The 24,617-nt window shown below is 64.0% G+C and overlaps 1 protein-coding gene across 2 annotated transcripts; it reads right to left on the bottom strand.

Moving 5' to 3' along the window:
* Positions 1 to 22,432: 22,432 nt before the first annotated feature.
* C2CD4C (C2 calcium dependent domain containing 4C) lies at positions 22,433 to 24,314 on the bottom strand. 2 transcript variants are annotated; one of them, XM_063358362.1, is made up of 2 exons: positions 24,192 to 24,314; positions 22,433 to 23,744 (listed from the first exon to the last, which is right to left on the bottom strand). In XM_063358362.1, exon 2 carries the CDS (start codon positions 23,723 to 23,725, stop codon positions 22,466 to 22,468), a length of 1,260 nt encoding a protein of 419 aa, XP_063214432.1. In that variant the 5' UTR covers positions 23,726 to 23,744; positions 24,192 to 24,314; the 3' UTR covers positions 22,433 to 22,465. The 2 variants fall into 2 exon arrangements, with proteins under 2 accessions (XP_063214432.1, XP_063214433.1); XM_063358363.1 differs by having other exon boundaries at positions 24,188 to 24,241.
* Between the last annotated feature and the right edge of the window lie 303 nt (positions 24,315 to 24,617).

Raw genomic sequence — 24,617 nt, 5'->3', positions numbered from 1 at the left:
CTGTGGGAAGCTGGAGAAGACCTTGACTTAATATAAACATTACTTAGCAACGACTAAAACAATATGTGTTGTCAACATTATTCTCATAGTAAATCGAAAACACAGCAGCTACTAGGAAGAAAATTCACTCTGTACCAATTGAAACCAGGACAAGTGCCCTGCCAGAGGACCCTTCTGTCCCTCAGGGACCCACAGCGGCAGCCAGTGCTTTCGTCAAAGGGACCATTAACGACCTGCCAATGCGATTGGCAGGACACGCAGCTGCATTCGGCACCAGATCTTGCCATTTGATCAATCATAGAATAGTTTGGGTTGGGAGGGACTTTTAAAGGCCATCTAGTCCAACCCCCCTGCCCTGGGCAGGGACACCTCCCACCAGCCCAGGCTGCTCCAAGCCCCGTCCAACCTGGCCTTGAACCCCTCCAGGGATGGGGCAGCCACAGCTTCTCTGGGCAACCTGGGCCAGGGGCTCACCACCTTCACAGCAAACAATTTCTTCCCGATATCTAATCTCAATCTCCCCTCTTCCAGTGTAAAACCCTTCCCCCTCGTCCCATGGCTCCCCTCCCTGCTCCAGAGTCCCTCCCCAGCTTTCCTGGAGCCCCTTGAGGGACTGGAAGGGGCTGGAAGGTCTCCCCGGAGCCTTCTCTTCTTCAGGCTGAACCCTCCCAACTCTCTCGGCCTGTCCTCCCAGCAGAGGGGCTCCAGCCCTCCCAGCATCTCCGGGGCCTCCTCTGGCCCCGCTCCAACAGCTCCATGTCCTTCTGCTGTTGGTGGCCCCAGAGTTGGAGGCAGCACTGCAGGGACATCTCCCCAGGGCAGAGCAGAGCAGCAGAATCCCCTCCCTCGCCCTGCTGGCCAGTCCTTCTCAACAGGGCTGCTCTCCATCCCTCCATCCCCAGCCTGTGCCGAGACCAGGGTTTGCCTCGATCCAGGTGCAGGACCCTGCACTTGGCCTTCTTGAACCTGAGGAGGTTCACACGGACCCACCTCTCCAGCTTGTCCAGGTCCCTCTGGATGGCATCCCGTCCGTCAGGCGTGTCGCCGCACCACTCGGCTCAGTATCATCAAGTCCAGTAAATCATCGTTCAGCTCAAGCTGATGCCTCTCCAGGCTGCAACCAGACAGCAGCGATACAGCCGCAGAGCTGTACCTGCGGAGGCTCTCAGTGCTCAGTCGTTCGGAGCAGCCTCCGCTCCCGGCACCCTGGCAATTTGCTTTGCGTCGGGTTTCACTCGCGCTTTTCAGCTTGGGAAGCAAAGTGTTATCAAGTGCTTCTGAAGTGGTGGCGGCCCTTGAGCTGAGAACCAGAGCACTTGAACAGGCCTTTATTCCCTCGCACAGATCTGTCTAGCTCTTCTTAAAGGACTAACAGACTGCAGATGCCGTTTATTCAATTTAAAAAGTAACCTAGTCTCTAACTTTCTGAGAAATTTTTACAAAAACTGCTGCTTTCTGCCTTGCTCCCAACAGCGCGCCCAGGTGTTTTGTCACCACAAAAAGTAGAAAGGCCTGGATTTGGGGTCAAGCCGTCTTGCCGGTCTGCTGCCCCTCCAGCGTGATCTGGGGAGCGCTTACCCCAAACGCTGTGCCCGTCCCACAAGCGGTCGGTACCCGGACCCACAGAGTCCCGCAGGCTGGCTGCAGGCTCCAGCGTGAATTCCTCTTCACACTTTGGTATCAGCTTTCCCTGGACCTCGCAAAGCAAGCGTCGCTCTCCCAAATGTTTGGAGGGAAGGACTCGTTGCAGCAAATTTAATTCTTCATGACAATTGCCCGGCTCGACTCATTATTTGAGTGCTGCGCCAGGAGCTCAGCTCTACTGACCCAGAGCAGCGTTCGTGCCAACTTCTGCTGCTCCGATTAACGATTGCAGTGACAAGTGCCAGGCTGAGTCTCTCCAAGCAGCTGCGCTTCCCTGAGGGAGTGCTGAAACACTTTTCAGTAGACACTTCCATTGCCCAGGATGTTAATTTCTGTCCTCGGAATTGCCAGGTGTGGTAATTCTCCGTCCTGCAGCCACCACCAGGCTCTGAAGACAGCGCACAGCCCGTTTGCGGTGCCGGGCTGCAGAGCAGTTGGCGTGTCAGTAACTCAGAGATTTTAGCACCCGACATTCAGTATTTTGAAATTTTCAAAGGCCTTTAAAAAACCTGAAGGGCCTTGGAATACAGGGTGGCTTGGACTCTCCGGGTGTTTGCAAGTGATTAGTCATGACACGCCAACAGCACACTGTTTTAGAATCGCTGCTCTGTGGACAAAAGACAGAAGAGTCAAGTGGCTTTGGCCGAATCCAGGGTCGATTTGGCTGCAAAACTGGGGTGGACCCAGGTCTTGCCCTCCTTTCTCTCCTCTGCCTGCGCTCTACCCGGTGAACAACGCTTCTTCTTGGAAAAGCTTCACAGCCCCGAGGCAAAACAGCAAATACTTTTTCACCTAATAGAGTTCAGCAACCGGCTGTTTAGACACAAGGGGTTGAAGATGTAAAAAAAAAAAAAAAAAAAAAAAAAAAAAAAAAAGGCTTACATGGGTTCATAAAGCAATTTTGATAGGAAAAAAATTCTATCAGTATTGGGAAAGGACTGCGAAAGCAGAGGTTTGTGTCCTGCCACACGGCAGGCACCTGCCGAGCACAGGGTGGTCTAAAGGCGGAGGAGGGGATCGAGCTGTGCGTATAAGCTTTGACTATAAAGAAACCCTTGATTTCCTGGTGGTGGTGGCTGTCAACGGGCAGAAGAACAGTTTTTAACGCTTAACAAAGTAGTTATGAATTAAGCTTTAGAGAAGCATCGGTTTTCGTGAATGCTAGATGGAGCTATGCTACTCGCAAATAACGTACGAGTTTAGGTTTTCAGGCAAGTGTTTATACTTCTACACCATGCCAGCGTCTCACAACCCACCAGTTCTGTCAGCTCTTTATTCGACACGTACAATTTACACCGTCCTTTTCCAGGTTAGTTAAGGCAGCCCGGCCACCCGAGTAAGCCCGCGTCATGGCTGTAGAATTCCCTTCTTGTACCTATTTATCCCTCCTCCCTCCCTTCTGACGGACTTCAAGTCATCACAAGTGACAAATACAGTTTATTTACAGTCAAAATACTTTATTATGTAATGTCTCTGGGGGGCTCACAAAAATACGTGCGATATCTACAGAGGTAAGTAGATACTTTCGTACCTGATGGTTGTATCAGCCACCAGTGCCTGAGAACCCCCCGCAAGCGTTAGGCCAGGCTGTCGGAGCTCATCCGGGTGCTCCCGTGGGGGCGGCTCACGAAAAGCGGACCATTCTCCCCCTTGAGCTTCCTCAGCCCGTGGATCACACCCTCGATGCCTTTTGATCCTGGCGTCTTGCCCCCCGGGGCAGTGCCCCATCATACGCGAGCCAGTCTCACTCTCAGCCTGCCAACGCCCACAGGTCTTACCTTGGGATTCATAGAACCGTTCGGGTTGGAAGGAACCTTAAAGATCATCTAGTTCCACCCCCTGCCCTGGGCAGGGACACCTCCCACCAGCCCAGGCTGCTCAAAGCCTCCTCCAGCCTGGCCTTGAACCCCTCCAGGGATGGGGCAGCCACAACCTCCCTGGGCGACCTGTTCCAGCACCTCACCACCCTCACAGCAAAGAATTTCCCGCTGACCCCGAGCTAACGATTCTCTTGCGGGGCGGACACTCGCTCTTAATTGCAATGCAGTGATGAGCTTCCTGGGGGGAATGTCCTCGTAACCTTCATTCCGGTTGTTACTGATCTTATCCTTCTCAGAGGTGATGATACCGCAGCCCTGACACAACAGCCTGGTCCAATTCAAAAATTTGTCTTTCTGACAGTTAAAAGGTCTTGGGAAAACAGCGTTCGGAGCAGACACCTCCCGTGAGAGGCTGGGGCTTCACCACTCCCAGCTCCTGGAATTATTGTGCCTCCATTTGCATCCCAAGTGGACACGATTTTCTCTTCCCTCCCTCCTGCAACTATCTATAACTCACTAAATTCACCTGCAATAAGCTCTTGACAAACTATTGATTTTATGACATTGCCACGGGAGTGGGAAATTCAGCGCAGCCGGCGGGCTCGTGCACGAGGGATTAATCCTGCAATTCAGGTAATGCCCAGGCTGCCATCCCCTGTGCTGGAATGGAGGACGGCATCGCGGGTGCGGGCAGGAGATGTAACCTGACAGCAGCTGGAATAGCAAAGTCAAGGGTTTGCAGTTCTGCAGCCTTCGCGTCGGCACGGTCTGCCAAATAAACCGGCCGTGGGATGGCAAATCCTTTCAAAATGTCGACTTTCTGAAAAGGCCAGCGCCAAGAGAAGAGACAAGGCGTGTTTTCCTTTTCCCAGCACGCTCCGCTGGTGTGATAACGGCCGGAGTCAGAGCCGAGGGGAACGGCGAAGCCGCACAAAGCCTCTCCTGCGACAGCAGAGGGACACGCCGTCAGCTCGCCGGTGTATCACGCAATTCCCAGGCTGCAGCCTCCCCGACGGTGGGATCGGTCCTGCCCCCGATGACAGTCCTGTATTTGAAATGTACGCTGAGGGCGAGTTCCCGTCCCTTGATTTCCCTCCCTGATTGCCTGCATTGGAGTGCTGCGTAAGTAACAACTACAACTGCTGCTTGCAAAGAAAGGCAGAGAAGAAACATGTTGATGTATACACACACACACACACATATATATATATACACACAGCCATCTCAATCCCTGCTTTGATTTCACTCATCACCTCCCCACAGCCCAAGGCACGGCCCTGGGTGGGCTCCGGCGGGCAGAACCTGACCCCAAACCCTTCCGAAGAAAGGAGGCACGGGACAAACCTGACGAGAAATGCAAACCACCAAGGACAAGGCAGTGTAAACTCCTCCGGGTTTACCCCTCCTGCCCTGCACCATTTCATCCCACCTTTGCACGGAAGCCCCGGCCTCGGGCCGGACGCAGGGATGGGGCTTCCCATACCCCAGGTCCCCTCGCCCAGCTCCAGCAGGTTCCTGGCCATGGCAGAGGAGCAGCCCCTTGCGTGAGGGGCTTAAAAAAGCTTTGCAGGTGCCCCCCCCATCCCAGGTTGCCCACCTCCCCCCCCCCAGCTGGGGTCTAATCACAGAATTAAAAAGCTGTAATGAGCGGAGGATGCTCCCCCCTCCCTGCTCCCTCGCTAGCGCTGCCCACAAGTGTTTCTTGCTGCTGTCAAGTAATTAAAAGCAGGTGCTTCCTTCCAGCCTTGACGAGGGATGCATGGGGGGCCAGCCTTGCCTGGACTGGGGTCCCTGCGCCCCCTGCGCCCCCTGCGCCATGGGGCAGTGTGGCTCCAGAATCCCCCATCCACCCAGCTGGGGGCTTCACCCCCTTCCAGCCTTGGGTATGTCTGTGTCAGCCCTCGGCCTGTGCGTACGTTTGTGTACCCGTGCGTGCGCACACGTGTGTACCTCTGCGTGCACACACACGTGTTCCGGGTACCCCCCCCCACAACTCACCCCCCCACCTCACCCCACGGCCGAGGCAGCAGCCCCCGATGCCGCTCGGGGGGCCGCGCGTGTGTCACCCCGAGCTGGCGACGCCAGGAGGGAGCCAAATGAAGCGGCGCTGATGAGGAACTCATTAATTCTGGTGCCTGTCAGCCACGCAGGATGAAAAAACACTGCATCCTGCTGCTCGCAGCGGCAGCAGGACCGGAATGGAGCAGCGTTGCCGTCCCACGCCTCTCCCGCAGCCGTCCCTGCGCCCTCCGTCCCGACGTACATCTTGCATCCAGCCCCCGATCTGCCCACCCCACGTGCGGGCGGGGGGCTGTGGGGTGGACATGTGCCCCCGCATGCCGGGGTTATCTGCTGGGTGTTCGCAGCCGCTGCCCCCACCGTGCCCGCAGCAGCGGAGGCAGCTCCGCCGGGGTCTGGTGGGGCGCGTGGGGCCGGCCGGCTCCTGGTGGCATGTGGCTGCCGGCCTCCGGGCCCCGCGTGTGTCTCGGCGTGGCCGCCATGGCCCGCGTGCCCACGAGCGCCGGCACACCGGGTGCCATGTCCATGGGGCGCCGGCACGCGTGGCTCCCACCGCCCGGGGCAGCATCTGCGGCCCCCGCAGCACGGCGCGCCTGGCAGCGCTCCTAATGAATTCAGCGCTGCCCTTCACATCAAACAGCCACACGAGAAGGTGTTTTTCAGCCCCATCTTTATTCAATGCGCCAAACACGCCGCTCCTGCGCCTCAGCCTTGCAAACATCTTGTTCACAGCTGCAGCTTCAAAAGGACCAAGGCAGAAGGAGGGGGAGCTGCGAGGTGCAACACAAAGCCACGGAGCGCGCTGGGGGCTGCCTGGCGTCACCGTCCTCCGTCAGGGGGGAGCTGAGACCCCCCTGGACACAACCCTGGCTCCGCTCCCCCACGGCCGGGACCTGCCCGTTCCCAGCCGGTCCCCAGGCGATGCGAGACACCTCTAACAGGGTCTGGGGCCGGCGGCATCCCGCAGCCAAGCAGAGGGGCAGGAGGTGGATGGAGGGCAAGGTGGGGTTTGTCCTGCTCAGAGCTGCCTCTGCGCCTTCCTCGTCCTCCCTGTTCTGCTCTCAGCCCAGCCCCATCCATCTTGCAGGCCCGAAACCCAATTACCATCCCATCGCCGGCACAGGGAGGGGGGTGGTGCAGCCGGAGATGCCCATTAGCTCCGGGGAATGGAGATGGAGCGATAGGAGCTCTAATGGCTTCTGCACCGAGCCCTGATGTCGGGCTGGCCGCCCCGGCTGCACGGAGGCTGCAGGGCTGGTGAGCATGGGGGGCACCTCCTGTCCCCCACGTGCCCCCGGCCGTCCCCAGCTCCCTGCCACTGCTCGGTGGCACTTCCACCCCGATGCCGTCTGTCCGTCTGTCCATCTGAGTGCTGGGCAGTGGAGGGACAGCACGCTCAGTGGGCAGCACGCGAGACGAGCTCGGTGGGGGGGGCGGGATGGGGAGCGGGACCCTCCTGCAAGGGGTAGGGGTGACGCCAGCAGCAGTTAAATCGTGGTTTGCACCCCTCGGCAGGGATCCGGATGCAGATTTTGACATGCACAAAGTGTCTATGTGTGTTCCTGCGTGACCTAGAGCCACTCCAACGCCCACGGGAGTTGCCCGGCCGGCCATCCTGGCAATCCCGGCCATCCCGGCCATCCCAGCTCTCAGCTAGCCTGGAGCTGCTCCCTCCCCACCTTCCACGGTCCCACCAGCAAGAAGGACATTTGGCAGTGGAGCCTGCTGATCTCTGAAGTTTAATTAACCCTGTCTCCCTCCTGCACAGCCTTCCCTTCCTCTGCTCAAATGCCACCAATGATCCTATGCAGATGCTAATCTGCAGAAGGGGGAAAAAAAAAAAAAAAAGATTCCACATTTAATTGCAGAACATAAAGATATTACAGGGTCATTAAAACACCATGAATATGGAAATGAAATCCACAGGCATCCATGCAGATAATGGCAGGGAAAAGGGAGCCGCAGGTGAAGCTGAAAGGTGGAAAGGTGGAAAGGTCGGCTCCATCTGGATGCATCATTAACCCCCTGCTCCAGGCTATCTCCGAGGGCTGGGAGGGGGGGGATCTCAGGGGTCTCGGGTGTCCTGGCCTCACCCCGTGGCACCCACGGTGGGTGGAGGGTGGTGCTGCCGGGGCAGGAGCCCAGTGGCCAGCACTGGCCCTTGCTGGGGGTCCGGCCTCCGCCTGCGGCTGCAGGAGTCCCCAAAGGTGCCTCGAGTCGCTGCCGACCCCGGTGTGTGTCCGGGGACCCCAGCCCCGGGGCCGTGCCGCACTGGCATCACCCTTGCTCTGCCCGAGCCCTCGCATCGCTGCACTTGCCAGGTCCCAGCCCAGGCACGGGGGCGAATACGGGCTCCCAGATCCCCCCCAGACACCCGGGGCCGACGCTGCAGGAAAGGAGGGAGCAGGGATGCACCGGGACGGTGGAGCCATATGGGAGCTTTTGCTCTCCGGGGGGTCGTTCCCGCTGTGGGGTGGCTGCGGGGCCAGGGCTCGGTGCCCCGTGCGCCCGGGGCTCGTTAACGGGCTGATCCTCGTCTCCCCTCCACCGCTCCTGGCAGCTCGGGCTCCCTCCCGCACCGCACGCTGCCGGTTTGACACTGACATGAGCTGCTGAGCGGAAAAAATTAATAGGGGCCTCACTAATTGGGTCTGAGACACCGGGAAAGGGAGAGGGGGCTGGACGGGGTGTCTCCATCCGGAGGGCAGGGTGGCTCCGGCACCCCACGGCTGCCATGGGAAGGGGCTGCGGAGGCGGGGGGTGGCTGCTGCTGTCGCTGTCGGTGGCACGGCGCAGAGACGGCGCGGTGCGGAGACGGCACAGCCCCTTCGCTGGCCCCGCAGCCACCAGCCCGCTCCTCCTGGAGGATGGAGAGCCCTGGGGTGCTCTGAAACCACCCCAAATTTCTGGCATCCAGGCCTGGCAGCTGCTGCCTGATGGGAGGGGACGGCGAGGAGGGCACGATGCTGCCAGGACACCTCCGGGACCCCCAGCGCAGTGCTGCGGGCGCCCTCCTCGCCGGGCTGCCAGAGCCCCCCTGCTCTCCCAGCAGTAGCTTTTGCCTCCGGGGAGAGCGCGAGGAGGAGAAAAGCAGATTAGAGCTATCGCTGCATCTCCACGCACCGAGCTGCAGAGCTAAATGTCAGATCGCGGCTGACACAGCACGGGAGGGGGAGACGAGGAGCCCCGGCAGCAGCCCTTCACCGGGGTGGGCAGCTCTCGGGGTGCGGGCAGCGGGGCTGGCGGCCGGGCACCAGCCTCCTGCCGGAGCGGAGTCGGGGGGGACGGACGCACGGCCGGCCCTGGGGTCCCGCTGCCTCGCCGGGCTGGCACAATCCCAACCGCAGCCCCAGAAACTTTCCTCCTCCCGTTCCCATGGAAACGGGGAATTTTCTTCTCCCCAAAGTTGAGCCGGCTGCGGGGCTGGCAGCGGGCAGGGACAGGCAGCGGCGATGCCTGCCCAAATCGAGCCCCCGATGCTGGAACCCCCCTGGATGACCCCTTTGCGGGAGCTGCGGGGTGGGCTGGCAGGGCGCGTTCATGCCCTCGGCGCTGCCGGCGTCGGGGGGGAGCGTGTCTGTGGAGCGAGAGCCCCGTGGCAGAGCCGGGGTCGGCGCAGACCCCTTTGCACTGCGCTGGACGTCGCGGTGGCTTTCTCCCCTCGGCATGACGGGTGGAGACGGGCTGAGGAGGAGGAATGTCTCCTGCTGAGCGTGCCCCGTCGTCTCCCACAGCTTGGCCGGAGAAAATGAGCGGCTTGCTGGGAAAATTGCCCGGCAGATGACCAGAGAGCCCTCGCTCCTGCCCCAGCCGTCCCCGACGCGGGAGCCCGGTGGGTGATGGCCGCGCAGCGGGGAGCCGGCTCTGCTTTTGGCTCAGGCTGGGAGGACGTTCGGGGAGCGATTTGAGACCCGGCCATCAGCAATCAGAGGGTTTCAGCGCTCTGCTCGCCTCCTGCGGGAAGGCGACAGCCCAATGGCTGCTCTGATGAGAGGAAAAGCTTTCGCCGGCCGCCAGCCCCGGGGAAGCGTGGCAGCAGCGGCATCAGGGCCGCCCTCCCCGCAAGCCGGGGGTCTCAACCGGGGTCTGCTCCCACCTTCCCGTGGCCTGGCATGGCGGACACCGGGCACCAGGCATGAGACAACAGCCCTGGGGCCACCGAAATCCTGAGGGCTGAGCTCCGGGAGCTTTTCCATGGGATAAATGTGGAGGAGACGGGTTTAGACAACAATGACTAAAACTGAGCTTCGGCAAAAATTAACTCCAAGCAGGGGAATGTTCCAGGCGCTGCCATTTGCTGTCGGTAAAAATAAACCTGCAGGTTAAACACAGCCTTTTCCATCTCGGTGCTCGCGTGCCAGATCATAGAATCATGGAATGGTTCAGGTTGGAAGGGACCTTAAAGATCATCTAGTTCCAAGCCCCCTGCCCTGGGCAGGGACACCTCCCACTAGATCAAGTTGCTCAGAGCCCCGTCCAGCCTGGCCTTAAAAACTTCCAGGGATGGGGCTTCCGCCACCTCTCTGGGCAACCTGTTCCAGATCGGAGAGCTTCCCGGGGAAATGGTTAAAAACCCAAAATCAAGGACAAGCTCCAGGAGCTGTGCCTGGGGACGCCTGCGCCTGCCATGGCCACCCTGCGGCCAGGGCCAAGGCGAGGAGGGGGGGGACACAGGAGCTGCGCGTCCGGTGCCAGGGCCGGCAGAGACCCAGGCAGCTGCCGGGGCCGCGCAGGCGGTGCCGCTCGTGGCGCTGGCACCGGTGCCGGCGGAGGGAGGCAGCTGGCGGCGCAGGCTGGCAGCCTCCCGGCAGCCTTCGCCCTCCCCGTGGGAGGTGCGAGATCTCACACTTCGCTTCGCCCCCGCGCCGCCCGCTGCCCTCCCGCCCCCGGCCGGGGGGGGACCAGGCGTGAAAGCGCCTGTTGCTGCCGCTGCGGAGGGTGATGCGGCTCCCGGGGCTGTCCCGCGGGACAGGGATGGGAGCAGGCGCCGCTGGAGATGCTCCCCGTCTCCCAGCAGGATCCGGCTCCACGGTGCAGGAGCGTGACTCCTCCTGGCACGGGGCAAAGCCCCCGACCCGCCGGCCCCATGGACCAGCTCTGCCCTGACCCATGGGGCATCGTCCCTGGGGATGGCGTTTGAGGCTCGACAGAGACGCGGTGGGGCCCGTCCCTGTGCCCGCCGGCGTTGGCGAGCCTCCGAGCCACGCACCCTTCTCCTGGGGCCAGCTCCTTCCCTCCGCCTGCCGCTGGCGCCGGGTTTTTAATTAGCGCTCCTCTGTATATTCAGATAGCGGGAGCCCAGAATGGAAATGTACAGGTGTCCCCTTGATCCAGTTTCCATGGTTGCCGCATCGAGGTGGGGGCTACAGCTTTTTTTTTTTTTTTTTTATTATTTAGTAATTTTATTACAGTGGCTTCAATCCGTTGGCAAAGGAGGGAAGGGGGAGAACGTGGGGGAATAAAAAATGCTGGATGAGAAGGCCACATTCCCGCGGCTGGCCTTATTTGCTGTCATTCTTTTTGTCTTATTAGCAAGCGCCGGTTTCCAAGATGCTCAAAGTCGAAGAGCTCGGTAACGAGATCCCAGCCCTCGCTGGCGCGGGGAGAACAGCCCGGGAGCCAGACGAATGCCCGCGGGGCCGCCCCGATGGCGGAGGGAGAGGAGCAGGATGGCACTGAGCAGGGTGGGGGTCGGGGACGGCACTGCGCTGTGCTGGCGTGTCCCCATCGCTGTGTCCCCACATCCCTGTCCCCATCCCCATCCTCATCCCCTGCCCCAGCCAGCCAGCCCGCGGGGCTGTCCCCGGCATCCCTCGCCGGGACAGCAAAGCTCCCCTGGCCCCAGCCTGCGAAGGGACCCCATCTGCCCCCGGGGAGAGGATGCTGGGGACACTGGTCTTGGTCCCCCATCACCAGACCCTGCGGCTCAGACTGGGGCTGGAGACCCCAGGGCATCCCAGCGGCGCGGGGGTCCCGCAGCCTCCCTGGGGGATCCGGCTCGTGTTGGGGGACCCCCATGCCATGCTCGCCCCGACAAGCCCCATCCTCCCCCGGCGTGGTGGCACTCGGTGAGGCCGGTGGTGGCACCGGGGCTCCGGGTGCCAGAGCCAGAAACTCTCCTTCCCTCTGCACCGAATCCGTCTCAGTTTCCCCCGGTGAGACCAGCGTGGCGTGTAAATGGGCCCGACCGTTACCGTGGGATGATTTAGCCCCGGCCCTGCCTGGGCAAGCAGGCAAAATTCACTCTGTTTACCGGGGCGGGGTGTTAAAAATAAGACGAAAACGGCACGGTCCCAGGAAAAAAATCTGCTCTCCTCATGCCGTACCGCGCAGCTTGGCTCGGCGTGCCAAGTGCGTGGAAGAAATCCCCTCTCCTCCTCGCGCTGGCAACGTCCCGCGCGGTGGCAGGCAAACACACACGCGCCGAGCCACGGACCTATTAGTCACCAGTAAATGTTCTTTTCTCTCCCCATTTGTTTCCCTTAAGCTTGATGTTTTCCTCTCCTGCTGCCCCGGCCTCGTTAGGCTGCAATTAAAACCAGGAATCAAAGCCGCGTGGCGCAATTAAAGCTGCGCGCGGGATGCGGGATGCCGGGGCGGGGGGGGAAGCAGGCAGCCCTCGCTCAGCTCCGCGCTCGCCCACCCTGTCACCGCGTCTCCACGTCCCCCGCCAGCCCCGGGGCGCTGCTGGGGTGCGGGGGGAGCGGTGGCAGCGGCAGGACAGGCCAAGCCGAGCTCCGTCGTAAAGGTCTGGCTGTTGCTCACGGCGTCACCGGATCCGGCGCCCGGAGGATGCGCTGGGATGCATCCACTCCTGAAGCAAGATGACTTTTCCCGGCTGCGAGGATCGTTAAACACACGGAGCAGCTCGGGGGGGAGGGAAGAGACGGGCTCTGCTCGGCGCCTGTACGCGGAGGTTAAATGTCCCTCCTGCCAGGGCAGGGCAGTGACCGTCCCCACACAGGACCCTCCAGCCCCCACGGCCAGGGGACACGCTGACGGCCGCCCACTGCACCCTTCCCCGTGGTTTTCCTTTGGGATAATCCTGGGGACGCAGCTCCATCAGCCCAACCTGGAGCCATCACTCTGCTGGGACAGGGACGCGAGCCAAAGGACTCCGGGGACAGCCCGCGCCACCAGCGCCCCGCTCCCGGCTTGACGAGAGTGGCTCCGGGTGCTGCATCCAGCTCCGGCGCAGGCTGACGCCGGCCGGGGCCGCGGGACAAAGGCTCGGCGGCAGCGCCCGGGCAGGCGCATTGTCGGTGCCCGGCGAGGTGTGACGGTGAGCCAGCCGCGCCGTGCCACCGAGGGGCCACATGGCTGGCGTGCTGAGCTCCTCGGCAGGGCAGGACTTCTTCAAGGGCTACGAAGATGATGAGGGGACTGGAACAACTCTCTTAAGTCAACGTAGAGGCAGACAAGTCTCCTTTGCTCACACCAAAATCTGCCCAGGGCAAAGTGGCCAGCAGGTGGAGGGAGGTCATCCTCCCCCTCTGCTCTGCCCTGGGGAGGCCCCATCTGGAGCACTGGGGCCAGTTCTGGGCTCCCCGGTTCCAGAAGGACAGGGAACTGCTGGAGAGGGGACAGCAAAGGGCTGCCAAGATGCTGAGGGCACTGGAACACCTCTCTGATGAGGAAAGGCTGAGGGATTTGGGGCTCTTCAGGCTGGAAAAAAGACGCCTGAGGGGGGATCTTATCAACGCTGATAAATACTGAAAGGGGGGGTGTCAGGAGGATGGGGCCAGGCTCTTCTCAGTGGTGCCCAGGGACAGGACAAGGGGTAACGGGCACAAACTTGCCCATGGGAAGTTCCATCTCAAGACGAGGAGGAACTTCTTTGCTGTGAGGGTGGCAGAGCCCTGGCACAGGCTGCCCAGAGAGGTGGGGGAGTCTCCGTCTCTGGAGACATCCCAACCCCGCCTGGACGCGTTCCTGTGCCCCTGCTGTGGGTGACCCTGCTGTGGCCGGGGGTTGGAGGAGATGGTCTCCAGAGGTCCTTTCCAACCCCGGCCATTCTGTGATCCGGTGACTAGCCAGCCCCGCTGGCGCCCAAGCCGCCGGCACAGCACCCGCAGCCAGCCGTGCCCTGGGGAGCGGGGCTGAGCCCACCGAAGGGCAGAGACACGCTGCGCTCATCCACCACTGGGACCCCACACGCAGCGGCGTCCCCGAGGTGCCACAGCCCATCTCCCCGCCACCGGGGCACGGCCCGACGGATGCCCCGCGCCGAGGCAGCCCCGGCTTTGGAAATATATAGTAACAAGTGAGCGCAGGCAGCAGAAGTAGCAAAGCATATGGTAGGTGTTGGAGTTTATTCCTGGCGGCGGGTGTCAGCGGCGACAGACGGCTGGGGGTGGCGAAGCGAGAGATTTTTTGGTAGGTGCCCGTGCAACACCACCCCACGGACGCTGCAGCTGCGGCGAGGGTGGGGACCCCGACGCCCCCCGCTGAGTGCCATCGGGGGGGCACCCGCATGCGCAGGGAAGGCTGCGCGGCGACGCTCTCCCGGCGCAGATGGCGGCTGAGCCACCTCTCTGCGCCCAGGAAGGTTTGGCACCGGCGGTGCCCGGCGCTGAGGCACCCCCAGCCTCCCCCCACACTGTGCAAAATACAAATAATTTGGCCGCTCCCAAACGAGCGGAGCCCCATCCATCCCAGCTGAGTCACCAGCTGGATCCGGAGGGGGTTCCGAGGAGGGGTAACGGCTGCTCCCCGATCCCAGCGGCTGCGCTGCAGCCTCGGTGGGCCCCGGCGTTGGCCAGTGCAGGCAGCGACCCCGTTGCCACCGGGGACTGGTGGCAACCGCCGGCAGCTCCCGCTCGGCCCAGCCTGGCACCCGGGAGCTCCCAAAAGCTCAGCAGCACCTGGTGGCTTTCGGCAAACCGGCCCAGGGGCCAGACCCGCTCCCACCCCCCGGTGCCGCTGCCAGGAGACGCTGCGGGCAGGCGGCCAGCGGAGGTGGGAGGGGAACAGATTGTCCGCAAAAAAGCACGTCAGTCCCCGAGCAGCAGCTCGGAGCAGGATCTCCTGCAGGTTTACACCCCGTTGGAGCCCGCTGGGAGGGTTTGTCCCCGGCACAGCTCCTGTGGGTCCAGCAACACGGGTGCCTGCGCCAGGCGGGATGCAGGGCTCGTGTCCCAGCAGCGGGTCCCTCCTGCGCTGCTGGGACCAGGATGGGGAACGGGAGCTGCCTCCCCCATGGCCCAGCGGAGCAAGAGCTGCCAAGAGGAGGGCGATGCTTTGCTGGGGATCGGGCTACCGGCAGCTTCCCCCTGGCCCCAAAGCCCGCGTCTCTGTCTGTGCAGCGAGGGGCACCCAGGCAGGGCTGGGACGGAGCCGGGAATGACAGCGAGAGGAGGCAGGAAACCCGGGATTCAGGCTGACGCTTCATGGGCAGCTCCTGCCGCTGGGACAAGCCGAGGCACCGGCAGCGCTGCTTAAGGATGCTTCGCCTGCATCCTCTCCAGGTCTCTTGGCTCCGGGGGGGCTGGGAGAGGCGAGCCCTCTCCCCACGCTGCCTGTGGAGCTCCCAACAGCTGCTGGTGCTCAGCGGCTCCGGCACCACCATGGCCTCGGCCCCCCGCCCCCCCTGAGCATCCCACCCTGCCGGGGGGGAATGGCCGGCCCCAGCACGCGCTGGACCAAGCATTCATCCTCCCCTGGCACAGGTGAAATAAATACTCGCCGAACGGCAGCTCACCTGCTGCTCCCCTTCCTGCTAATTGCAGTGTTCTCACTTCACACCGACGTGCTTGATAAGATTAGTGATTACAGAAATCTCATACGGCAATTGGATTGAGTCGGGAGCTGTGTGAGGGAAATTGGACTGAGCTGCAAATGGGAATTAATTATAACCTGGCAGCCGCGTGATTCGAGGTTTCGAATATATATTTTTACGTGTCGCCCGGTGCAAGCGCTGGCTTTGTCGCGGGTGCGGGGGGTGTTGAGGGCTTCCCTCTCGGTGAGGACGCGCTCGCTGCCGCCGGGGCTGTCGCAGGGCTCGGGCAGGGGACGCCGGCAAGACGGGCCCTGGGCAGGGGCTCCGGGCACTGCCCCGGCGTCGATGAGCAGGGCCGGTGCCATTTCCCCGGCGATCCGAGCCTGCCCGAGCTCCCTGCCCTCCCTGCGCCTGTTCTCTCCATTGCCATGGCAATGCCAGACGAGCTCCCTGCGGCGCGGCCAGCCCACCCCAGCAGACTCGGCCGCCATGGCAGACGCGGGCCCACACCTGGCTCTCACCCGGATAGCCCCGGAGCGGGCAAGGGCATTGGCACAGCCTCGACGGGCTGCGGAGCCCTGGGAGAGCAAGGGAGGGACATGGAGACGTGTCCCCCCGCCCAGGGCCTTGGGTCCGGGAGGGGAAGCAGGGGGAGAAATGGAGCTCAGCCCCCGCCGGCACGGGAGCATCTCCCAGCCCTTCCCACCCCGGCGGCTGGTGCCCCGCACCACAGCCGGACCCCGATGCCACTCGGCCACCCCAGGCTCAGCCGAGCCCCCCACACCGTAGCCAGCCCCCGGGCATGGAGTGGTGACCAGCCCGCGGCCCCCCGTGCCCTATCGATTGGCGCCCGTCTGCACCGCTATTAAAGTGTTTGCCAGCAGCTGCTGGCGTTTAACAAATCCTCCTGTCTGCTTTGTTTAGGCCTTTTTTTTTTTTTGATTTTTTTTCCCTCCCACCTGGGCCTATTTGATGCTTTAGGCATTTTGCAAACATTTTGAAGGCGGCATTTAAAACTCCAGCCGGCAGCTAGCGAAGTGCAGGACGCTGGAGACAGTGAGGAGAGGCAGGATGGGATCCCTCGCCCTCACCCATCCCCGTAGCCACACGCTCCCTACGCTGGCCCCGTGGCTCGCGGGAATTTCTCCTCTGCCAGAGGAAACGGGGAGGGAGAGCCCAGGGCGGTGCTTCCCGCTCGCTGCTGCCTTTCCCTGGCTCCAGAGGCAGGATCCAGCCCCTGGCCCCAGGTCCTTGTCGGATTCCCAGCCTCAAGGCAGGAGAGCAAAGCTGAAACGGAAAAGCAAAACACATGGCGCGCGCGCGCCCCGGGGCTGGCGGTGACACAGTGACAGGCAGCGCTCCCTGCCCCGGGGACACCCCGGCTGCGGCTGCTGCTTCCACCGCGCTGGCTCTTAGCGCCGCGGGGGACAGGGAGCCGCAGGTCATCCCCTCTCCTGGCAGACCCCCGCGACACCCAACACGGGGGGCTCCCTGTCCCCTGGAGGAGCACGGGCCACCGGCCGGCACGGCACAACCGGCGCCTGGGGGGAACGCGGGGGGGGAAATCGCTCTCTGGCTTTCTCTCGCGCCTGATGTGACTACAAGGGATTGTGGGATTCAATTAACTTCTGTTTTCCTCCCAGTAACAGTGGGAGTCTCTCCTCTCCGCTTTGAAACAGACACGCTGCCATGGAAGACAAATGCTTGCAATAAAGCGAAGGCGCGCGTGTGCCGGGGGAGGCTGATGCTCGCGTGCAGCCGGCACAGCCTGGGGGCCGCTTGCCGCCCCGCTGCCGCACGCCCGGTCCCGCCGGCATCGCATCCCGATGGACAGTCCTGGGTGCCCAGCGCTGCTGCAGGCACCCGGTGGGCCCTGGAGTGGGACCGCCGCGTGGCCCCGGCTGCCGGCCGGCAACGGGCACGGGGCCATTTCGCCTTCCGCTGCCTCGGCCGCTGCCTCCATGGCAGCCCCAAGAGGCCGGGGGCTCGTAAGGGCGGCTGCCGCCAAGCCGGTCTCACCGAGCTTCACAGAGCTGTTGCCCCTCCGCTGGGCAACGATGGCCACGGGGGTCTCGCCCCGGGTGGGAGCCAGGTTTTTCTCGCTCCGGAGGTTTTTCTGTGCCGCCTGACAGTTAGATGCGGTTGCCTGTTTGCCCGGTGAAACACGTCCTGGGGGAAACCACGGTGCTTGAAGGCGGAGGGTTGTGCTCCCCAGCGGCGAGCCCATGGCACCAGTTCCGCACCGCGGGCACAGCCGGGAGGCACCGGGCTGTCGCGGCCACCGAGCCCTGTGGTGATGACCCCGGGCACAGAAAATGCTGGTGGGAGCCAGGTTTTTCTCGCTCTGGAGGTTTTTCTGTGCCGTCTGACGGTTAGATGCGGTTGCTTGTTTGCGGGGTGAATCGCGTCCTGGGGGAACCATGGCGCTCGAAGGCGGCGGGTTGTGCTCCCCAGCGGTGAGCCCATGGCACCAGTTCCGCCCCCCGGGCACAGCCGGGAGGCCACCGAGCCCTGTGGTGCCAAACCCAGGCACGGAAAATGCTGTGGCGGCTTCGCGGTGCCCACCTCCGGCACCCAGCAGCCCCCGCAGCCCCTCGCCCCCACACCGGCTCCAGCACGGTGGGGGCTGCGGGCGGGAGACAACCCCCCCCCCCCCCGCAGAGCGCCCGCCTGCACCCGCCGCTGGACCGGGCAGCCGAGGGTTGCCAGGCAACGGGAAGATGCTTTTTCTGACCAAAACGGTAAACCGGCAGCTGGGTCGCGGCAGGGAGGGGGAGGAACATGGCCAGGCTGGGGCTGCCCGAGGGGGAGGCACTCGATGCTCCCCCAGACCCAACAGCACCCAAAAATCTGGAGAGGAGGAGAAGGAGGCGTTGGCAGCCCCGTTCAGCCAAAAGCGGCTCCGGCCCCAGGCGCTGCCGAGGACCCCTGAGCATCAGCCGGGGACAATACTCGGCCCTGGGACCCCCCCCTGCCTGGCCAGGGGACGGGGCAGGGACAGGGCGTCCTCCTGCGGGGACAACTCCGCTGGCCTCCTCCCTGGGAATCCCTCCCTGGGGAGCCCCGGCCGCGCCGCAAGCCCCGAATGAGATCGAGCCCCTAATTTGCCCGTCTCCCTCCCTCTCCAGCCATCGCGCACGCAGCTAAACGAGCTCCAGGCAATTTTCTCAGAAGTTGAGTCCTCGCGTTGCGGGAACACGGGACTAAAAATAGCCGGGGTCTGCGTGCACGTCTCTCCCAGGTGAATCTCGGCCCGGAGATAAGGGTAAAGGAGGCAGCGGCTGCCACCAGCTCCTCCGCGTCCAGCCATTTCTCCCCCTTTCCCTCAGTTTCCTGCGTGGATCCTGCCGCCCTGCGCCGTGCCGTCCCCCTGCACAACCTGCCTGTGGCTGTGGCGGCCTGGGGACCCCCCACCCTGGGCCAGAGAAACCCCTCTGCGGGGAAAAGCTCCCGGGGTCGGAGCATCCCTCGGCGTGGGCATCACCAACCACGGGCAGAGCCACCCTCGCTCACCGGCTCTCGCCTGGCGGCCTCCGACGGCTCCGTTTCACCTGGGCATCCTCCATCCCCACTTTGTGGAGAGGGGATGTGTCCCCCTGCTCCCCCCCCCGCTGCCACCACCAGCATCTTCCCATTCAAAGGCTCATCTCAGCCCTCCCGGGTCCGGCCCGGGGTGCAGAGAAGCAGCCGCGTTTCCTTCCCACGACGGCTGGATTACGAATTCAGCGTTACAAATCCTTCCCCCCACAAGACGCCCCCCTCCGCCCCTCTGCCGGCTTCCAGCGCTTGGAGCGTTGAACACTTTCCAGGGATTTTTGCGTGCGCTCAGGCTGACCCCATCCACTCTACTTCAGACGAACTTAATCAGCCTCATTTTATCGCTCGCTGCTGTAGCTTTACACCTCTAGAAAAAGCACTACTTAAATTATTGGCACCTGCCAAGCTCTCGCCACGCCGCTTTCTCTGCCCCTGTGGGGGCAGGAGGAGGGAGGGCGGATCTGTTTAGTGCTCCCAGCCTTTATTTTTACCAAAAATGACAAATTATTAGAATGGTGGAAATTAGAAAAACGGCGTTTAGGTAACCTCCCTCTTTTCTTCAGCGGCGTCTGATTGAAGGCAGATTTGGAAGAGGAAGGTGGGGGGGGGGGGCGGAAAACAGGGTAATCTGCTGAATGCCAACAGAGAGGGGCGGGGGGGATGGTCCAGGGGACACCCCAAGAGCGGCTCATCCGACACCCACGATGGAGCACTGGGGAGATGCATCGCGGCGCTTTTCACACCCAAACAGCTGCCGGGGTTTTGCGGGGGGAAAAAGGGCTGCGAAGCTCGGAGAGCGGCAGGGAGGGCTCCCACCCCTGCGCTGCCGTGGGGTCAGAGCTCAGCTGTGCCCCAAAGAGCTCCCCCCCCCCCGCCCCCGAGGGTCTCCTGGAGCTCAGAGCCCCCCCCGTGAGGCTGGGGGTGCTGGGGGCCAGCCCCCCCCCGGCCAGGCCAGCGCTCCAGCCCACGCTGCTGACGGGGAGCACAAAACCATCGTCATATCCTTCATCACCAGCGCTGCCGAGAAGGAGCACAGGGGCCAGGCTGGGGGAGCCGGCCAGGAGGAGAAGGAAGAGGAGGAGGCGGAGGAAGGAGCAGGCAGGGGCTCTCCCTCGCTGCAGCCCATGGGGAACCGCAGCCGCCGCTCGGTGGCCGGGCAGTCCCAGGGTCCCAGCTCTGTTCCCCCACCCCTCCACGGCACCGGGAGCCGGGGGGAAGGTAACGGAGCCGGGGGGACGCTGCAGCCCCGGCGATGAAAAGCAAAGGGAAGATCTCGAGGAAGGCAGGAGACAGGGCACCACCCGCGTCTGTTTTAGAAATGACTTTATTGCCCTAAAAAGGGGAAGTCATGTGTAAACAAACATTCCATTCAGGTATTAATATATTATTATTTTTTTTTTCCACTCCAAAAATGCATCATTAAATCCAGCCACAGAAATATCAAAAGCAGGAACAGTAGAAAAGAGCTACAGGGGAGGAAAGACCCAGCCAGGCCACCTTCCCCCCCACCTCGGGAGCGGGGCTCATGGCAGCGTGTCCCAGGGCTCGGCCGACAGCCACGCGCCACTCCACTCCAGCAAGGCAACCCTGGGACAGGCCGGGGCGGGGAGGGGGGGGTCAGGGGGACAGCACAAGCCCCCAGACCCTTGGCTCTCCCCCCAGGGCCAGACCCAACCCCAGGAGCAGCCCAGGGCCGTGCTCTCAGCATCCCCCTTGCCCAAACCCAAAGGCACACAGCTCCGCCGTGGGGGATGCGTCACACCCCCCGCCCTCCCCCAACCCTCTCATAGAGCACCAAAACCTTTGCCCAGCTCTTCTTCGCCCTCCCCTCGCAGCCTGCTGGGTGTCCCCCCCCATCCCCGGCCCCAGCAACGCCTGGGTTCCACCAGTTTCTCGCACCCCGGGGACCGCAGGGCGAGGGGTACACGGGAGTGTCGGGCAGCAGCCGGCCGGGCAGGGTCCCCTTCCTGCCCCAGGTCCGCTCAGGGCCAGGATGTTCTCCCCCAGCCCAGGGATGTGGCCCATCTCTCCATCCCACCCTCCCCAGAGCCCCCCCAGGGCGAGTCTGGGCACCCCCCCATCCATGTTGACTCCTGGCGGGGGGGAAGCCGCAGGTGGGAAATCCCCCGCGAAGGAGGGAGGTGTCTGCTCCTTACGTCCTGCACGGTTTGTTTTCAGCCACAAGCTCGACAAACAGCCACGATCACCCCAAATCCACCCCCCCCCCCCCCCGCCCCGCCATGCAAACACCGCGCTACCAGTACCATGCCTCTCGTACCTGAAACGTATTTACAGACAGAAGTAAAAACACGCTGGGAAAGATCAGCCTCGGATATAAATAGCCAACACTGAAATCTGCCATCTGCTGCAAAGGACAAGGAAGGAACATCAACTGCCACCGACAGAGGTTACACAGGGGGACGCGGGTGTGCGCGGGTGTCCACGCGTGCTGCAACAGGCAGGGACGGGAGCACTGCGAAATGCGCTCCCTTCCACGGAAACATGCAGAGCCCGACGCAACAGGTTAACACCACACCAAACAACAACAAGGCGCCCGTTTTATCCCCGCAGAAACGCCCCCCCGGCCGGCGGCGTTTCTCCCGCTGCCGTTGCCTCCGGCCGGGTGACCGGGATCGCAGGGAGGGATGGGAAGGGACAGGTCCCTCCTGGGAGCCGGGTCCCGCTGGGCACAGGGGCTTCGTGGTCCCACAGGACTCGTCCCTCCCGCTCGGTGGGTGCAGCCGCTCCCGAGCCCCCCGCAGGCGAGGGCGGAGGGTAGGGGGGCCTCAGCCACAGCCTGCCCCCCCTGCCCAGCGACACCTGGGGATGTCCCCTGTGCCAGCCGGGCCACCAGCACTCCGGGAGGGCTACTCCTGTCACCTCAGCTTTTGTCAGCAAGCACGGCTGCTGGGACACCGCCTGGGACCAGCTGCGGGCGCAGTGTGAGGGGTGCCAGGCCCCCCCATGGCAGTGCCAGCCCCGGCACCTCCCTCCCGCGGGCAGGGGACGGGCACAGGCAGCCTCCTGGATCCGGGCAAACCCAGCGCCCCCGAGGCTCCGGGAGCAGCGTCCCGCAGGGGGTCAGCAGCGGGGGACACGGCTGGGGGTGGGCAGGGAGGGCGTCCCGGGAGCTGCAGGTGTCAGACCAAGTCGACCCGCGCATCGGTGCAGTCCTGCAGGGCTGGGAACACTCCGGAAAAGGCTTAAAACCCACAAACCTGACTCATCCCCGGGGTCACCTCCCTTGGCCCACTCTTGGGTCACCTCTGCAGTATTTTCTCTGCAGTTTCCAAGGCTAGAAACCTGTCTTTTAAATTAAAGCTGAGATTGATGCTATCACCTGACTCGAGGAGCTGGGACTTCCGAGAGAGGTGGCAGAAAGTATGCTACGGGGATCTACCCACCTCCAACCTCCGTGCTGGCCAGTTGGAGACCACAGGCACCAGGGAGGGAAGAGCCCAGCAGGTCACATCCATCCTTCCCGGTGGAGACGGGGCCGGTGGATCCCCGCTTCCCGCTGGGCTCCAGGAGATGCAGCCCCGGGGGGGAGCAGAGGGGAGAGGCTGCGGCTGCCAGCCCTGCCTGCCCCCGCCGCAACGGGGGGGACTGCTGCTGACAGAGCCGCCACCAGGGACCCCCATGCTCCGCCACCGCCCAGTCCCCCGTGCGAGGGGCCCTTCCAAACCCTCCCCTGCCCAGCCCCCGCCCCCGGGTGGGCAGCGAGTGCCTACAGGCAGGACAGGAGGGCGGTGAGCGGCAGCTCCTTCTCCCCCAGCAGCGTGTCCCGCTTAAGGCTGCTGCCCTTGTTGACCACCTTGAGCTTCAGGGACATCTTCCTGGCGTGGCCGGGGCCCAGCCCATCGAAGAAGAAGTCCTCGTTGAAGACGGGGTTGCGGCTGTTCTTGACGATGGTGCTGCGTTGCTTCTGCAGCTTCCCGGGGTTGAGGCACAGCGAGACGCAGCAGTTGATGCTGCGCAGGTCGACGAGGGCGTCGTAGAGGTCCTCGGCGGAGACGAGCCGCACGCGCAGCCGGGCGTTGGAGGGGTCGTACTCGGCGGCCAGGCGCAGGCTCCCGCCCCGGCTGAGACGCAGGCTGTGCTCCCGGTCACGGCCCGGCGGCAGGTCCAGGGGCAGCAGGGCGGCGGGCGGCTGCCCCCCGGCCGGGGCGCTCCTGGCGCGGCGCTGGGCGCTGGGACTGGTGTCGGCTGAGCTGTCGTCGGTGGAGAGGGAGCTGTTGCGGGCCACCGAGTGCTTCAGCTTGATGACCTTGGACTGGCTCTCCTGGCTGAAGATCTTCAGCAGGGAGACGGAGCGGGAGAGCAGCGGGGAGCCGAAGGGCGAGGACTCGGCTGAGGAGCACGTGTCGCTCTCGCCGCCGCTGAAGTAGCGGCCGGGGTGCATGAGGGCTGCGCCCAGGTCGGCGGGTGCCCGGGGCCTGCCCTCGCCGTTGAGCTTGGCTCTGCGCTGGGCGCTGGGCGAGGTGGCCGGCGAGGGGCAGAGGCTGCTGTGCTCGCTGTGGAAGAGCGACTCTTTGCGCCGCGTGTGGGGGCTCTCCATCAGCGTGGCGAAGCCGTAGGAGGTCTGCGCCTTGGGCACGTAGGGCAGTGACATGGCCGTCTGCGCCTGCGGGTCTGCGTTGGTGCTGAAGCCCTCCTCGGCCGTCCAGTCTTCGGCGCTCTCGATCTGGATGATGTGCCGGCCGGCTGCCCGCTGCCGGGGTCGGCTGGATGGCCGGGGGCTGCGGGGGGGCTTGCGCCCGGCCAGGTCCTGCTCCGAGGCCGAGGGGCCCAGGGCGGGCGCTGCGGGGGGCTCGGCACCCTCGGCCTCGGCGGGTGCCGCGCTCAGCTTGGGTGGGATGAAGAAGTCAGGGATCTTGTCGGGGGTGAGGACGTTGCTGTAGCGGGACCCCCGTGGGGACTCCTCCGGCCCCGCACCCCGGGACCCGCCGTTCTCCGCCACACCACGCAGCCGCTCCAGGAGCCACATGTTGCCACCGGGTGCGGGGCTGGAAGAGACCCGAGGGGAAACGCTGTCACCGGGGGCCGGGCACCGGCAGACCGGAGCCGTCAGCCTGGGGGGCAACCGGCGGCACCGAGAGACGGGGACAAGGATGGAAGGGAACCGGCCGCGCCGGGGGGGCGACAGGAAGGAACCGTCCACGCCGGGGGACACGGGGACCCGCCAGCCCGGGGGAGACGGGAAGGAACCGGTCGCGCCGGGAGGGACGGGGACCCGCGAGCCCGGGGGGGACGGGAAGGAACCGGCCGCGCCAGGAGGGACGGGGACCCGCGAGCCCGGGGGGGACGGGAAGGAACCGGCCGCGCCGGGGGGGGACGGGGACCCGCGGGACGCGGCGGTGTCGGACCCCAGCGATGGGACGGGACGGGGCGGCCGCGACGCACGGGAACGGCCGCCGGCAGCGACGCGATACCCGGACCGACCGACCACCGACCGGGAAGCGCCGGATCCGCCGCAGCCGGAGCGGAGCCGCCGCCGCCGCCGCAGCCCGGGCGGGGCGCGCGCGGACGCGCTTTTATACCGGCGGCGGCGGCGGCGGCGGCGGCCCCGCTCCTTCCCCGCGCCGCCGCCGTAATCCTCCGAGCGCGGCGCCCCCGCAATTCCCCGCCGGACCCACCGGAACCGGCACCGGCACCGAGTCGGATCGAGCGCTCCCGGGGTGCCGATGACCCGGGGTGCGGGTACCCGCTGCCGGGACACCCGGGCCGCCTGCCCACGGGAGCGCCGTGGGACGGGACCGGGAGCTGGGGGGGGGGGGGGGGTCCCTGCGCCGGGACCGGGATGGCGGCGACCCCGTGCTCCCTCCCAGCGCCCTCCCACCACCACCCCCCGGCGCTGCCCGGGCTCTTCTCCGAGCTCT

The sequence above is a fragment of the Chroicocephalus ridibundus genome, chromosome 22, assembly GCF_963924245.1.
Source record: "Chroicocephalus ridibundus chromosome 22, bChrRid1.1, whole genome shotgun sequence".
Taxonomy (NCBI): Eukaryota; Metazoa; Chordata; class Aves; order Charadriiformes; family Laridae; genus Chroicocephalus; species Chroicocephalus ridibundus.
The sequence above is the reverse complement of the archived record's forward strand: the minus strand, read 5'-3'. Positions and strand labels throughout refer to the sequence as shown.